Source organism: Globicephala melas, chromosome 12 (genome assembly GCF_963455315.2).
Source record: "Globicephala melas chromosome 12, mGloMel1.2, whole genome shotgun sequence".
In the NCBI taxonomy this organism is placed as follows: Eukaryota; Metazoa; Chordata; class Mammalia; order Artiodactyla; family Delphinidae; genus Globicephala; species Globicephala melas.
Window position 1 is genome coordinate 75,375,157 of NC_083325.1, and position 16,701 is coordinate 75,391,857.

Here is a 16,701-nt window from a genome sequence, read left to right on the forward strand (position 1 = left end):
TGACTGGAATCCCCTGGCTTAGATAATTGATTTTTTTCTTGAGTCCAGTATAGGGAGCCCGTGATCCGGTGCCAACAAACATATCTTAGGGATGTAGTTGGTGCTGAAAAAGATACACATTCATTTGAAAACAAACAAATTATCTGAATGGGATTGGGCTTAAGTTTGGGAAGGATTTCTCAGGGAGACCTGATGTGTGCGTTTGGCTAGGCGCAATTGGCCAAGGAAGCAGGAACATCATAGGATATATAAAATGACCTTGGAAGCACACAGGAATAGTGGGATTAAAAAAAGCATACTGGCTTGCTTAAAGTGGGGGCACCAAAGTAAAAACATTTTAAGACCGAAGGAAGATCTGATTTTAGCTTGGGTTTAGATTTAATAGGAAAGGCTAGTATCATTGTCAATTTTCGAGTATGCTGGGTGAGGCAAGAGACTTGGGTCAAAGGATTTGAACGTTATTTGCCTGAGATGGGGAAAGACTATAGGTGGGGAAATTAGCTACCGTTGCATAAAGTACACACTAGATTATACAAATCAACAGGCGTAGCCGCAAATATGGTAAAAGGTAAAACCAGAGACAAATTAAAAAAACAGATGAGACTGAATAATTTCATAGGAGTTTCTGCGCTATGTCTAAAATTGTGGTGGTGTGTAACTCTCCAAGCATTCAGAAAGGACAAGGAGAATTGAAGAAAGAAAGAAGGTAGAAAAAGAATACAGTGGACCACAGGCAAGAAAATACTAAACACCTCAAGTACTTAAAAATGGGAGGCTATGCCCCAATGGCAATTATATGCTGTAACAGCCCACAGCTCACACATACTTTTTCCTTTTTAAAAATTAAAAAAAAAATTGAAGTGTAGGTAATTTACAGTGTTGTGTTAGTTTCAAGTGTACACGCTTATTCTTTTTATAAGGACCCTTGGGCTGCAGTAACAGCTTAAACAAGTTGTTAAAAAGTACTAAAACAAACAGAATTAACAAAATCTCCTACCCCCAAATTGCTCCAGGGGGCTCTCCCATCCCCAAAGGCACAAAGGACGGTTTGCATGCTCTGAAAATGCACGTTTGTACCTTCATTTGGCCAACGGCGCCAGTCTACCAAATACAGTAAATAACTTTTTCCTTTCACAATATTGGGACTTCGGGGCTTACAGAACACCTCATCTTTACGACCTCATTTTAATGGGCGCCCTTACTGACTTGGTACTGACACCTCAGTCGAGTTCCGCCGCGACCATCCGAGGTGTGGCCGGTCCTCGAAGCCCGCCCAGTCGGAGGGCAGCTGAGGCTACGAGCCAGGGCGCTGGGCAGAAAAGCCCAGAAGCAATGCGACCAGGTCCTACCCGCGACACCGGGTCTACCAGCCCCGCGACGTCCGCGCAGGCGTACGACGCCCGGCGAGACGAGGTCGACGCCGGAAGTGTCCCTCGGCGCCCCGGATGCGACCCAGCGGCGGCGGTTGCCAGGGCGACCGGAGCTTCCAAGAGCCGCGGGTACTAGCGATTGGCGGCTTAGAAGAAGTTTCCTGTGTCGGGCTTTATCTGCTGGCGTCGTCCTCTCGGGGTTCCCAGAATGTTCTTTTACTTGAGCAAGAAAGTGAGTTTCCCGGGTTTCCCGGAGCCGTCGCTCCTCCTCTGGTCTCTCGACCTGCGGGCGATTCCCGCATCCTGCCGGAAGGGCCATGAGTGGTGATCCCGGCTTCGACGTCCCTCCGCCCACCTTCCTGCATGGTCCAGCCTCGAACCTCCGCCTGATGGTCTCCAAGACCCAAATAATCCTTGGCGGAGACAGCAGCCCTCTCGCATGATTCTTTCCCATTCCTGCCCCTGGTTAGGTCCTTTTGGGGGGCCTGCAGGGCTGATCACTTCGTGCTTCCCTATCTTTCCTCCTTCACCTGTTGCTTATCCAGGTGATTTAAACTCTTTGGATCATCACAGGCCTCTGGGCAGGAGAAAAGTAATAAAAAGGTAGCCAAAGTGTATGCAGAAAGGGAATATGAATTGATGATAATAGATTTATACTTCCGTTATCCCTACCCCCTTTTATTTATTTTTTTAAAAAATATTTATTTGGCTGCACAGGGTCTCAGTTGCAGCACGCGGGATCTTCATTGATGCCTGCGGGATCTTTTGGTTGCGGCATGCGGGATCTTTAGTGTGGCATGTGGGATCTAATTCCTTGTCCAGGGATTGAACTCAGGTCCCCTGAATTGGGAGCGGGGAGTCTTAACCACTGGATCACCAGGGAAGTCCCCCTCCCCCCTTTTAAAAATCCATCAGGTCACTCCCCATTGGGTTCCTTTGCAGTCACTGCCCTTCTCTTTGTGGGCAGTCCTTTCTTTCTTTCCCAAATGGGCCCAGGGCAGTTCAGGGGACTATGCTCATTTTCATAACGGCTCACATTTCTGCAAGGCTGGCCGTTTTTCTTCTTCAGGCTTCGTGTCCTGTAGACTCATTCCCAACCCCTTGGTGAAAAGCTGTGAGAGTGGGTGTGGTTGCTTTTCAGATTGCCATTCCCAATAATGTGAAGCTGAAATGTATATCTTGGAACAAGGACCAAGGATTCATAGCATGTGGTGGTGAAGATGGATTACTGAAGGTTTTGAAATTAGAGACACAGACAGGTAAATGAATGCAAGCCCAAATGTTTGAACTTGATGGAAAATCATTTGGTCAGAGAGATTTGCCCATGGTATTTGTCAGTATGCAATTCTAATTCTTTCAAAAGGAAAAAGAACAAAACCCCAAATATTTTGGGGTGTTCTTCTAGAGTATTTTTGTAACAAAGTTCAGAAAATATTGAATGTAAACATCAGATGGCTTTTGCTGAAATTATTGATGGCAAATGAAAATGAATGAAGAATGAAAACTAAGTCATTATGTTGTTTTATGCTATGTGTATTGGTTGTGCTATATAAATAGGAGTCTAAAATAAATAAAAATAAAAATGATGTGAATCAGCATTTCAGTAAGGTCACAAAAATCTCACGTTTTGGTAGATTATTTACAGGCCTATGTTGTCCTTTCCACTTTTCAGATGTGTTAATAATTATGCACCTAGTTCCCAGGAACAGAAAATGGGATTAAAAAAACCATTTTTAGTAATAAGTCTCTTGTGTTTTACAGCTTGATTTCTCTTTTTCTAGTTCTCTGGAATCATAGCAAACAGTTTTCCATTTCTTTATTATCTAGTATTGCTCTAGGTCGGAGAGCTAGACAATTTCCAGTCTAAATTGGAGATTTAGATAAGGAGATTGGAGTTGGAACCTCAGCTCTGCCATAAGACTTCTGAATGTCTTTCAGCAAGTTGCTGAGTATATCTGGGTTTTAGTTCAGTCTTTTGTAAAATTTGAACTAAATTACATTTTGGATTCCTTACAGCATTGCTTCTCAAGCTTTATCAGGCATAAGAATCATCTGAAGAGTTTGTTGAAACAGATTTCTGGACCCAAGCCCCAGAGTAGATCTGGAATTCGGTCTGAGAATTTGCATTTCTAGTGATGCTGGTGTTGCTGAATCTCAGACCGCACTTTGAGTAACACTGCTCTACAGCTTTGAAGTGGTAGTTATAAATATTTATTGAGCACTTTCTATGTCTGGGGTGTTTAACCTTCACTATCTAATTTAACTTCACAATAATCTTGAGAGGTAGGTATTCCAGATGAGAAAACTAGGTGCTGATCAGTTAATAACTTGCCCAAGGTCACACAGGAAATAAGTGACACAGCTAAGATTTGAAGTAATAGGAATAGAAAAGAATTTTATTTGAGCCAAACTGAGGACTATAGCTGGGGAGGCAGCCTCTCAGACAGCTCTGAGGAACTATTCCGAAGAAGATGGTTTTCAGCATGGTTTTATCTCTTGTCAGAGCAAAGAACATCAAACACGACAGGGGTACACTCCTTCAAGGAATATATTTGCTTCCTACACAGCAAGTCAGTATGGCTTTGGCACCTGGGAAGGGAGCCTTATCATCGAAGGAGTATAAGCATTGAGGTCCCAGGAAGGGAGGCATTGATCTCTGTCTCCAGAATGGACATTCTTTACTTCTGGACAATGCACACTTTTCTTTAATGGTTAAAGCACATATACAAGATATGTGTGATAGGCTAAAAAACAGACTGTTCTAATTAGCATAAAGTTTAAGCTAAATAATATGTAAGCCAGAATGACTTCCCCATACCTCAATATGTGAACATTTCTTCCATCAAAACTTAGTTTGTTTCACTTTCAAAGCCTCGTTTTTACCCACTATGTGGAGGGCTCATGGCAGCCTAAGCAAAGAGAGAATAATTGTTTTGATGTGCTAGATTAACTATATGAAATGAAAGGCAAATTTGGAAGGTAGATACTTATGTACCAATCAGAGTTTGGCTTCTGATGTTTAGTAATTTAATCTCTCAACACTTTAGTTTTCTTAACTGTGTTGAAAGAAAATTTTTGTCTCTGTTATATTTCTCAAATATATGTAAGTATATGTACATATACATATTTTTTTGCCTTAAAACATGTGGGAAGTTTTAGTTACGTTAAGAAATGCATTATGTTTAATATTGAAGGCTTTTCAAGAAAAAAATTACTTCATTTCCTGTTCTGCACTTAAAAATATATATATGTGCTTTTTAAATTGGTATTTTATTTATTTATTTATTTGGTTGCACCAGGTCTTAGTCGCAGCAGGCGGGCTTCTTAGTTGTGGCTCGCAGTCTCCTTAGTTGTGGCTCGCTGGGTCCTTAGTTGCAGCATGCGGGCTCCTTAGTTGTGGCACGCGAACTCTTTGTTGCGGCATGCATGTGGGATCTAGTTCCCTGACCAGGGATCGAACCCTGGCCCTGTGCACTGGGAACACATAGTCTTATCCACCACGCCACCAGGGAAGTCCCTGTTCTGCATTTTTGATGAAGTATGGTTAGAATATTCTTTGAAATTAGTGAGCAAGATGGAAAATAGTTTCTTGAGAGCCTTGGAATATGGAGTAAATTATTTGTTTTGGTATTTAATGAGTGTAAGTCATGTTGAAAGAGTTAAATATGAGAAATATTGTTGGATGATTCTTAAAACGTCAGTCTATTGTATTTAATAATAATAGTTGTGATGCAACAGATCCCTCCAGTAACAATCACCAGATACTGCATATGCCGAGTACATTTGAAGCACTACTTTGCATCCCCTGTGGTGGCATTCCCAGTTTTCACTCCCTTGCCTTAGAAGGAAAGGAACTAGAATCAGCATTTGCCCCAGCTTCTTACATCAGGTTAAGATGGGGAGGCAGTATCCTTCTTCTCTCACAGGCCAACTTCCACAGGTTTTGCTGGAGCCCACCTCCTCTCACCTTCTCAGGGACCTCATCACTTTTTTATCCTCTCTCTATTCTTGGAATATCAGTCTGCTTTCTCCCTCTTTTTTCTCCCTCACCAGTGACTTTCATTTTCCAAATCTCATGGACAGCTTTTTTGGGTTCTTATCAGAATTTGACCTTTCCTTCTGTCTTGAACCATTATTTTTCAAGACAAAAGGAGAATAGAAATGTTTTAAATTATTGTTATATTTATACATATGGCTTTCCCCTCCTTTCCTTTCTGGTAAGTTCTCAGTCTCTTTACTAGATTCTCCTCTAACTGTACGAATTCCTGAGAACTTGGTTCTGGGCTGTCTTCGTTTTACTTTCTCTTTAGACTTGTTCTTTCATTCCCTTAGCTTTAAATGCCATCTATGGGGTGACGATTCCTAAATATATATCTGTAGCCCAGTTCTGATTTTTCAGACTTGGACATCTCCGCAAGAATCTTTCACAGGCATCTCATACTTACTTTGTTTAAAACTGAACTCTTGACCTTCTCCCATATATCTTCTTTCATTTCTCTCCATTTCAGTAAATATCTTAAATTTCACCCATTTGCTCAGGGTAGAAGCCCCTTTCTTCCCACTTAACATCACCTTCATCAACAACCCTATGCTTCTATCTCCAAAGAGTATCTGAATCCATCCTTTTCCTTTGTCCCGTGCTACCTCTCTAGTCCCAGCCACTATCAGCTCTCACCTAGACTGCTGTGAGAATCAGCCTCCCTCCCTTCATTGTTTCTTGCCTCTTTCTAGTCTATTCTTCACACTCCAGCTATTGTGATCTTAAAAAAAAAAAAGGAACCAGATCATGTTATTTCCCTGCTAAAAGTCTCTAAAGGGCTGCCAGCTTGGGCCAGAGTTGCTTGTGGTGGGGTTTGAGGGCAATGGCCCTGACTAGAGATGGCATCTCTTGCTCTTTCTGCCACTGCTGCAGAGGGTGCAGTCTACTCATCTTCATTAGAGGAGGTATCACCCTAAAGCAAACATTCGGGTCAGAGAAAAAGTGTTCCAAGACCATACAAGCCAACTGTAGCCACCTGCATAGTCCTTCAGGAACTGCAGGCAGTGGGAGTGCCTTGGCCTTCCGACGTGCCCATGTAGCGAGACGGACGTGGGAAGCTTCTTGCCTTTGTTCTAGAGATGTCCATAAACCACACCAACTCCGTACCTAAAGAATGTGCTGAAAACCCAAGCTCCAGAAATACCAGGTCAGATGTCCATAGCTGTACCCATGGATGTGCACATAGTCACTTGTAGCCCATCACGCAGAGAAGCAAGGCAGTCAGGTGATCCTGCCAGCGAGTCTGGAGAACCCATAGCAGCTCCTTCTCAGAACCCCACCCTCTCTTCAAGTGTTACCAAAATGTCTTCCATATATTTTGATCCTGCTTGTCAAACTTACTATGCCGCACATAACAGGAATTTCTCTTGGAGTTGGGCTGCTAACAACTTTTATGGATGCAAATAAAAGCTAACAAGTTTTATGAATGCAAAATGTAAAAACAGATATTTATGAACGTCAGCCGGGTTTTCCTAAGATAAAGGTGCTCAGAGATTTAGTGTGCGTGGTTACTGGTGTTCTGAGCAGGGTCTTCTGTTCTCCTTTGTTGTATCTCTCATTCTCAGTCACTTTATGACAGTTTAATCTTTTTTTTTTTTTTTTTGCGATACTTGGGCCTCTCACTGCTGTGGCCTCTCCCGTTGCGGAGCACAGGCTCCGGACGTGCAGGCTCAGCGGCCATGGCTCACGGGCCCAGCCGCTCCGCGACATGTGGGATCTTCCCAGACCAGGGCACGAACCCGTGTCCCCTGCATCGGCAGGCGGACTCTCAACCACTGCGCCACCAGGGAAGCCCCCAGTTTAATCTTTTTAAATCCTTTGGACTTTTTGAGCTTCTGCGGGATACTTTGGATGGTTGGAATTACTGATTTCATTCTGAAATCCCTCTTCATGGGTTTCAAATGCCTTGTTTTTCTGGTGCCTCCTTTCATCATGCCTTTTAATTCCAAGGGTTATCGTTATGTGCTTTTAGAAGCACATACCATGCCAGTTTGGTTTGTTTATTGGCCATGGGGAGTTTAATGTAACTCAGTAGAGTCTTGGGATCTTGGTGGCTTTACTCCACCTTATTGAAAACTTTTGACTTTTTTTTTTGGACATCAGAACTTCCAGGTAGGTTTTGCAGATATTTTCTGCACGATCAAGTTCTGGAGTTGCTGCCAGCAAAAGACAGAGTTCAGATGTGGATGCATGTTTGTTCACCATGTCAAGTAGAATTTCAAAAACTTATTGTCATTTGTCAGAATATATTTTGTCAAGAGTCCTGTACTTTGTGGTTTAACAAAGAGAAAACATACCTGCCATGCAGAATTGTGAATTCAGACCATATAAACAAGTGGAAAGATGGAACTACTTCCTCACACTTTCACATATGTTAGGTCCTGCAAACTCTTGGAATCACATATCACTAATTTTACTTGGTTACAGTGACTATGACTATAGGCATTAGAATGGATTTTCAGTGCTATAAGTTAAGAAGAATGTTTGTATCAAATTTTTTTTAGAAGAGTAGAATAAGGCTTAAGTGTGTAGTACAATCTTTAAAAGAGTCAATGAGTGAAAGAACCCTCTGTTAAAAGAATAATGTTCAACCTAACATGTATGTCAACAACATTTATTCTATCCTAATTGTTTGACAGATGATTGTGATGTTATATATGTGTATTATTGTTAATGTTACCAAGACAGTAACTGGATAATTAGAACTAATGGTTTTAGAGGAACTCAGGTATTTTTTTTTCCCTGAGATTGTTTTCAGAATAAAGAATATTTTTCATAATTTTTTAAGATACATGTTATCTGAAAGGAGAATTTTCTTCAGCATCAACTTTTATAATTCCCACTCTCACAAATTCTTAAGATTTTCATAAATTTGTATTTTTAAATGAATGTTTTAAATGTTATATTTTACATGTAACAATCAGATTTTCTAAGTGAAGATTCATTTACTGAGATGACATTTTATATTATTGTATTCTTCTCTATAGTATGATTAATAATCAAGGAGAATAAGTCACTTCAAATAAAAAACAGTCTTTAAAGGCTTACATTGCACTTTGGATAAAATCTAAAATTTTTATCACTTCCTGCAAAGACTTTATCATTTTTTCTGTGCCTATCACTTCTGCCTTATCTTATGCCATTCTCCACTAATTCAACCACAAAGCCTTCTTTCAGTTTGCCAAAGGCTCTATACTTCTACCCAGGGGCCTTTGCACTTGCTGTTTCCTAGCCTGGAATACTTTCCCCCCTACCTGGCTTGGCTTTTCCCAGTTTCTCCTTCAGTCTCAGTTTAGATATCGTTTCTTCAGAAATCCTTCCCTGGTTCTCCCTTCAGTCTAAATTAATCCCCTTCTGTTACTGTCTCCTATTATGCCTTTACTTCCCCAGTTTATAATTTTATATATATGCATATATATTTTTGTGGGTGTGTGTGTATTTAATATCTGTCCCCTTAGTAGACTACAAGCTCTCTGAGGGCAGAGGGCTTTTGTTCATCATTTATTTTCAGAGTCTTCCACAGTGCATAGAAGAGTGTAGACATTCAATAAATATTTGTTGAATGAATGAATGAATGAATGAATATAAGATTCTGCAAAATCTAGTAAAAACTAGTTTCCAGGCTTCGGACGCACAGGCTCAGCGGCCATGGCTCACGGGCCCAGCCGCTCCGCGGCACATGGGATCTTCCCGGACCGGGGCACGAACCCGTATCCCCTGCATCGGCAGGTGTACTCTCAACCACTGCGCCACCAGGGAAACCCCGAAGTCTTTGCTTTTTGATCCCTCTTATGCTTTAGAATTCTCAATCTATATGTCATAAATACTTCTTTTTGTTATCTTTTGGCAAGGAATAAGTAGCAATAATAATTACTAATATATTCAGTATACTGAATAAACAGTGTTCTTTTATACATTTTGCTTTATTTTGCCAGAATAACATCTTTGCAAGGTGGTAGGTATTATTGTCCATGTTGAGAAAAACAGATCAGGATAAAGCATGCTTTAAAAAAATCTTTCTAGGGGCTTCTCTGGTGGCGCAGTGGTTGAGAGTCCGCCTGCCAATGCAGGGGACACAGGTTCGTGCCCCGGTCCGGGAAGATCCCACATGCCGCGGAGCGGTTGGGCCCGTGAGCCCTGGCTGAGCCTGCGCGTCCGGAGCCTGTGCTCCGCAACGGGAGAGGCCACAGCAGTGAGAGGCCCGTGTACCGAAAAAAAAAAACAAAAAACTTTCTAATATTGTCCAGGAATAGGAACTCCTTTCAAAAAAAGCAAGAAATATCAAAATCTTATAATCTGTCACTTTTATATATTTTCCATAGTATTTTTTGTTTTTGTTTTTGTTCTAGATGATGCAAAATTGAGGGGTCTTGCAGCCCCTAGTAACCTTTCTATGAATCAGACTCTTGAAGGTCATAGTGGTGAGTCATGTAAATTTTTAAATCATATTTGAATAGTATTATCTTTAGGTATTTAGAAACCATCTACTTAATGCAAAAATGTCATCATTTTAAATGATGGTAATATTTAAAGTAATCATTTCTATTTAGCCATAATTAACACAGCCTGGAATCATTCAACAACTTTCACATGATTAAGTAACATCTTCAATAGTTATGAAAAAAAGTAGCTGTAATTTTAAATATTAAAAATACTGTTACCTGTCTATGGATAGGATATAATCCTTTTTTAGAGTCTGTTTTATAGTCCCAGATAAAGGTAGACTAAAGAGACCTGACAACTGAACGTACTAGATGATCCCAGACTGGATCGTGAAATGAGAAAACCAAGTATCTATAAAGGACATTATTTGGACAATTGATAAAACTTAAATGTGGACTGTGGGTTGGAGATAATATTGTATCAGTGTTAAAATTTCTGATTTGTAAAATAGTTTTGAAAGAGAATGTCCTTGTTCTTAGGAAATATACAATAAAGTATTTAAGGATTAAAAAAACTAAAAAAAACACATTTGTTCCTATAACCCAGAGGTTTAAGAGCTGCTCAAGAGTGTGTTACTACTAGAATGGAAAACAAGGTGTGGTGCAGGAGGCGAGATTAGGGGACATATTAATGACAAACAAATACCACCTCCCCCCAAAAACAAGTACTTAGTATGATGTCCTTTGGGCATAATAATCTTGGGGAGTCAGGCAAATTGGGTAAATCTTACTTACATTTGTTTTGGTCATCAGATATATGGCAGCTCTTGCAGCTGATCATAATTGGTACCTTAGCTGGCATGAAATAGGAATAAACATGAAAATTAGTATTATGCATTATTGTAGAAATGAGTGCTAATAGTAACTGCATCCTATGAACATTTCTGAGTAATATTAAAGACTCTTAATTGCTGTTTGTTGCCCAGGAACAGTATTGATTTTAACATGCTCTTGGTGTTTATTATAAAAATATAAATTTGAAATTAATTGTAGCTCTTTTTTAGTTTCTAAATTGTCTTATAATTTTTTAGGTTCTGTTCAAGTTGTAACATGGAATGAACAATATCAGAAGTTGACTACCAGTGATCAAAATGGTCTTATCATTGTTTGGATGTTATATAAAGGTATCTTAGGAGAGCTTATTTAATCTTTCCCAAATTGGAGTCTGGATTACAGTATTTGAATGGAGAAATAACATCTTTGAAACAGACCCTTTTTAACTGGCAGTAGGAGTTCACAGGGGTGATATTTCTGGGTTTATGGCTTCCTACTTCTCCCTTTAACCTTACTTCTTTTGAACGGTGACCTTGCGTTAAGAAAGTGAATTATGTGACTGTTGGTTATCTTCAAACTGAACTTAGGCTCTTGGCAGAATCGTTTCTGCTTGAGATAGCTCTTTTTTTCAGGTTTCCAGTAAGATTAGTTTCTCTGTGGTCAGTGGCTGGAGTTAGTTCAGCAGATAAAAACACATTTATGAAGGTGTCAAAGGCAATAATTAATTTCCTTTAATGAGTCAGTTAACTTCCTTTTCCTTCTTGGATATAGATTTTATCTTAGCTCTGACTACTGGCTCACAATTTGTGTCTTTTGCCCACAAGAGAGAACAAGAGAGGGATTAATTTAGGTGCATCACTATTACCAGAAAAATAACTCATAAAACATGTTCTCTTGGGGCCTGTAGCCATCATCTTTAAAAGAACAGTGTACCTTAGTTTATGTGTTTTGTTTTAAAAACATTTACGGTGTATACCTTTTAAAAATTCTTAATTAAAACATGCTGTAGTACACAAACTCATTTATTTTTAAAGTTTATGTCTGTGTATATGTGTGTAGTGAGTAGAATGTGAAAATATAGGAGATTAAACTTTGTCTTTTTCCAGAGTAGGTCTTCTCTGAGCCTCAGTCTTGATGGATAATACCCTGCTCTGACTAGTTATTCCATGTTACATGATTACTTGCTTGGCTTCAGACCAGAATTCCCTGTACCAGAATGTAGTAAAGCCTTTTAAAAAACAAAAAGAAAACAGAATAGCCCTGTGATTTGCCTCACATTTGGTTACACCTTGAGACAAGTCACATCTCACTCCAACCCCATGTACAAGAACGTTTTTGTCACTCAGCATTAGTGGTGTGATATCACTAATGTGATATGAACTGTTTAAAAATTTTTTCAAGCAGTTTTAGAGCTTTTACATAATATGCTTATATTTAATATGCCTATAATTAATCATTGGAGAGTTTGTGCATACTAATGAAGTAATTGTGGTTATTTTGTTCTTTCCTTGGTTATTATCTGAGGTGTACTCAAGTGGGAAAAGTCAGACTTTGAGAAAAATCAATTGTTTCGGCCTTCAGAAGCAAATGAAGTTTTGTTTTTTAATTGACAGAAAAGAAGGAAGAAAGAAAGAAAGCAAGAAAGAGAGAGAGAGAAGAAAAAAAGATGGGCATTTATTGTGTTTTCTGTGATAATCTTTGAAGCAATTATTAGTCAAGGCCCAAGTTTTTTTTCATCTTGTTCTGTTGGATTTGAAGATTTCATAGTTAAATGTCTCAGGTTGTAGAAAGCTTTGCAGTTATTTATCCCACAGTGTATTTTATGGAATGTTTCAACTCTGAAGTACCATTTATTAGATGTGAAAGTTTTGACTTGTCATTTGCTTTTCTTTGTGAAAACAGGCTCTTGGTATGAGGAGATGATCAACAATAGAAATAAATCAGTGGTTCGAAGCATGAGCTGGAATGCTGATGGACAGAAGATCTGCATTGTATACGAGGACGGGGCTGTGATAGTTGGTTCAGTGGATGGTAATGCATTTTTGCACCCAGAGCTAAGATCAAGATTTAGCTGACATTTTTAATCTTTAGAGGTTTAAATTAATTATCATATGTTAGCATTCTGACAGAAGAATAAACATCAAAAGAGAAAATAGTTACTGTACAATTTGATGACATTTAAGAATTACTTATTTTTAAGTATATTCAAGTAAAAAATCTGTTAAAATTTTTTTTTCTACAGTAGGACTGGAAAAAAGTGAATTAATTTCTCAGAGTTATTTTAAATATGTCTACCTAATTATATGATTTATCTTTACACTTGTTAGACTGTATTGTAAATATGTAGATTTTAGTTTCAAAAAGTATATAGAGGGCTTCCCTGGTGGTGCAGTGGTTGAGAGTCCGCCTGCCGATGCAGGGGACACGGGTTCGAGACACGAGTTCGTGTCCTGGTCCGGGAAGATCCCACATGCCGCGGACCGGCTGGGCCCGTGAGCCATGGCCGCTGAGCCTGTACGTCCAGAGCCTGTGCTCCATAACGGGAGAGGCCACAACAGTGAGAGGCCCGTGTACAGCCAAAAAAAAAAAAAAAAAAAAAGTATATAGAGATCTATCACTTTTTAAAAATTGAGATAAAATTGACATATAACATTAGTTTCAGGTGTACAACATAATGATTCAGTATTTTTATTGTGAAATGAAATATTATTTCATTTCATATTGTGAAATGATCTAGTCTTTTTTTAGTAGAACTGAGCATGTCATTGTTTGTTGTGTTTTGTAACCTTCAAACCTATGTCTTTAAAATTCTAGTTCGTAGATAACACTGGGCCTTCTGAGAGTCTGTACCTTTGTTTTAGTGTGAAGTTCTCTCTATTAAAGAAATAATTTATTAAAAAATTTTCTTTGGTATGAAAAAATTCTGTTTCTGAGAGTCTGCAAAGTGACAGCTGTAGTTCTAGGCACTAGATACAACAAAAAAATATTCCAGATCTAGATCGGGAGAGATGGATAAGTAACCAAGCAATTACAATGCATTGTGATAGGTACTAAGACAGGGAAAAGACAGCAACATGTGGAAGAATTATGTAACCTAGACTTAGAGGGACCAGGGAAGGCATCGTAAAGGAAATGATATCTGTGCTGAGGCATTAGCCACAAAGAAGGTTGGTGTGTAGAATGTCCTAGGCCTAAGAGATAGCATTTGAGGAGGTCCAGAGGAGTTGAACTTAGCCATGTTTTGGGATATTGAAACAATTTTGAGAATCAGTATAGTATAATGCTAAAGGAAGAAGAGCTGTATGTGATGAAATTAGAAAGATTAGCAGAAGGCAGATCATGCAGATTATAAGTTATACAAGGAGTTTGGACTTAACTCTAAGAGCATTGGGAAGCCAATGAAAGGGTTTTTTTTGTTTTGTTTTTTGTCCAATGAAATGTTTTAAGAATGGGAGCAATGTGGTCAGATTTGTTCTTTAGGAACATCTCCATGTTTGCAATATGAAGAAAGGAGAAAGGTAAGAAAGATGGGGGCAGGTGTACCAGTTAGGAAATTACTATGGTAATTCAGGTGATAGATCGTGGTGGATGGTAGCCTGAACCAGGGTGATGACAAAGAAGATGGAAGTAAGTAGACATATTCTAGAGATACTTAGGTAGTAGAACAGATAGGACCTTGTTATTGATTGGGTTGGGGATGAGAGGATGGAAGTGTCTAGACTGATATCCAGGTTCTTAGCTTTGCCACTGGATGGATGGTGGTACCTTTCATTGAAATAAGGGATGTGAGAAAAGACTGGTTTTGAGGGGAGATTTCAGTTTTCAACATGTTGATTTTGTCATCCCATAGGACATCCAAGTACATATGTCTAGACCACAGTTAGATATATACACCTGCAGCTTAGAAATATCTGGATTGAAGGCATAATTTTGGGAATCACCAGCATAGGGTTGGTAATTTAAACCATTGGAATAGATGAAAAACCCAGGGGCCATCTGTAGAGTGAGAACCAGCACATTTAATGGATGGATAGGAGAAGAGAATTCCATAAAGGATACTGAAAAGTAGAAGTCTTGGAGATGTCATAGAAACCAAGAAGGAAGGAAGAGGTGGTCAAAACAATAAAAAAGACAGGGAGGGGGTGGGAGGGAGGCTCAAGAGAGAGGGGATATATGTACACATATAGCTGATTTACTTTGTTCTACAGCAGAAACTAACACAACATTGTAAAGCAATTAGACTCCAACAAAAAAAGTAAAAACATGAAATAAAATAATTTAAGTACTTAAAAAAAAAGGAAAGAAAAAGAAAAAAGCATCCATTGGATTTATCAAGAGGCCATCAGTGATCTCCACGAGGGCAGTTTCAGCTTCCCCACGGTGGAGTTATGGGGCAGAAGCCAGACTGTGTTGGGTTGAGGGTTGAGTGCGAGGTGAGGGAGCAAAGATTACAGTGTGGATAACTCTTTCAAGAAGTTTGGCTGGGAAAGGAATGGTAGAAATAGGGCGGTAGTTAGAAGGGAACTTAAGGTTGAAGGAAGAGCTTTTTGTTTGTTTGTTTTTATCTGAGGTGGTAGTTTTGAAGAGGAATAGACCTGAGTATGTTTAAATGCTTATAAGAAAGGGCCTGGAGAGAAGAGTTTAAAGAGAGAGAGAAGGGGAATTCCCTGGCGGTCCAGTGGTTAGGTCCGGGTGCTTTCACTGCCAGGCCTGGATTCAATCCCTGGTCGGGGAACTAAGATCCCACAAGCCGCGCTGCGAGGCCAAAAAAAACCCAAAACCAAAACCAAAAAAATACAGAGAGAGAGAGAAAATGTGAATAATCAGTAGAGGGAGATCTTTGCAAAGCTCAGAAGGGATTAGATCAGAGAATAGGTAGAGGGATTAGCTTTAGATTGGTGTCTGGTTGGGGACATACCTCTTCCTTTGTATTAGGGGGCAAAGCAGAAAGGATAAGTGTGGGTTCAGTTATGTTCTGAATGTTTGAAAGTGGGAATGGGGGATTTCTTTTTTGAAAGCTTTTATTTTCTTTCCAAAGTAAAAGATGAATTCATCTGCTATTTGGGAGTGAGGTCCTGAGTGAGAATTTAGAAGAGAAGGGAGAAAGTTGGAAACAGCTGCTATTTCAAATGCTTAGTGTGTGTTTGGCACATAGTAGGTGCTCAGTAAATATTTAATGACTGAATAAATTGAACAAATGCATGAATACTGTGAAGAATGTGAGAGCTCTTTAGGGAAACAGATTTCTAGAACAGTTGTTAGAGAATCATGACCTTGAACTTTTAAGGAAATAATTATGTTTTATGTTTGTTTTAGGGAATCGCATTTGGGGAAAAGACCTGAAGGGTATACAGTTATGTCACGTAGCATGGTCCGCAGATAGTAAAATCTTACTTTTTGGAATGGCAAATGGAGAAATACACATTTATGATAATCAAGGGAATTTTATAGTAAGTACATATATTCCTTACTTTTATTTACACAACTTTGTATGATTATTTTATATATCATTCATATATGTATACACATTCATTTATTATGATAGTTTGCGTAATCAAGAAAGTCTTCAATTCAGGGTTTTTTTTCCAGTTGTCTAAAAATTCATTTTATTAAAAAAAACCTTCTGGGTTGCTTCAAGGTAAATTAATGCTCTTAGTTCTGATTTCCTGGTAGCTGGGAAGGACAAGGCTTCAGTGTATTGAAGCTGAGGGATGATGGGTAGGATGATGTGCAGTTTGATCTTTGTGTCTTCAAATACCTGAAGCCAAAGGTGACATGAGATACCAAAGATATTTTTGTAGCAAGGTACTAGATTATAAAAAGGATGGAAGATTTAAACAGTAAGGGACAAAAATCAGGTCCTGGAAAGAAGGCAAAATAGAATAGGCTTAGGTAGCAGAATCTCAAGAAAAACTCTAGCTTTGTGAGATCTAGCTATGATAGATCTCTGATCTTACTTATGGGCCGGTTTTATTTTTAGTGAGGGTTAAGACGTCACATGAACCCATTCGTTGGTGGAAGTGATAGTAACCAACTTTTACATGACACTTTGCTATTTTCAGAGTAATTTTGTATA

At 39.1% G+C, this 16,701-nt stretch overlaps 1 protein-coding gene and 1 pseudogene across 7 annotated transcripts in view; both read left to right on the top strand.

Annotated features, from left to right (window-relative positions):
- Window positions 1–1,465: 1,465 nt before the first annotated feature.
- Window positions 1,466–16,701, top strand: part of WDR35 (WD repeat domain 35) — a 62,428-nt gene continuing 47,192 nt past the window's right edge. For 4 of the 7 annotated variants that reach the window (XM_060309505.1, XM_060309507.1, XM_060309506.1 and 1 more), the window contains exons 1-6: window positions 1,466–1,602; window positions 2,512–2,629; window positions 9,759–9,830; window positions 10,883–10,975; window positions 12,528–12,656; window positions 15,942–16,075. In XM_060309505.1, the coding sequence (XP_060165488.1) occupies window positions 1,579–1,602; window positions 2,512–2,629; window positions 9,759–9,830; window positions 10,883–10,975; window positions 12,528–12,656; window positions 15,942–16,075 (570 nt within the window). In that variant the 5' untranslated portion in view covers window positions 1,466–1,578. The remainder of the gene's footprint in view (window positions 1,603–2,511; window positions 2,630–9,758; window positions 9,831–10,882; window positions 10,976–12,527; window positions 12,657–15,941; window positions 16,076–16,701) is intronic. The other 3 variants (XM_060309509.1, XM_060309508.1, XM_060309510.1) reach the window with 3 other exon arrangements.
- Window positions 6,233–7,787, top strand: LOC115854295 (E3 ubiquitin-protein ligase RNFT1 pseudogene; annotated as a pseudogene).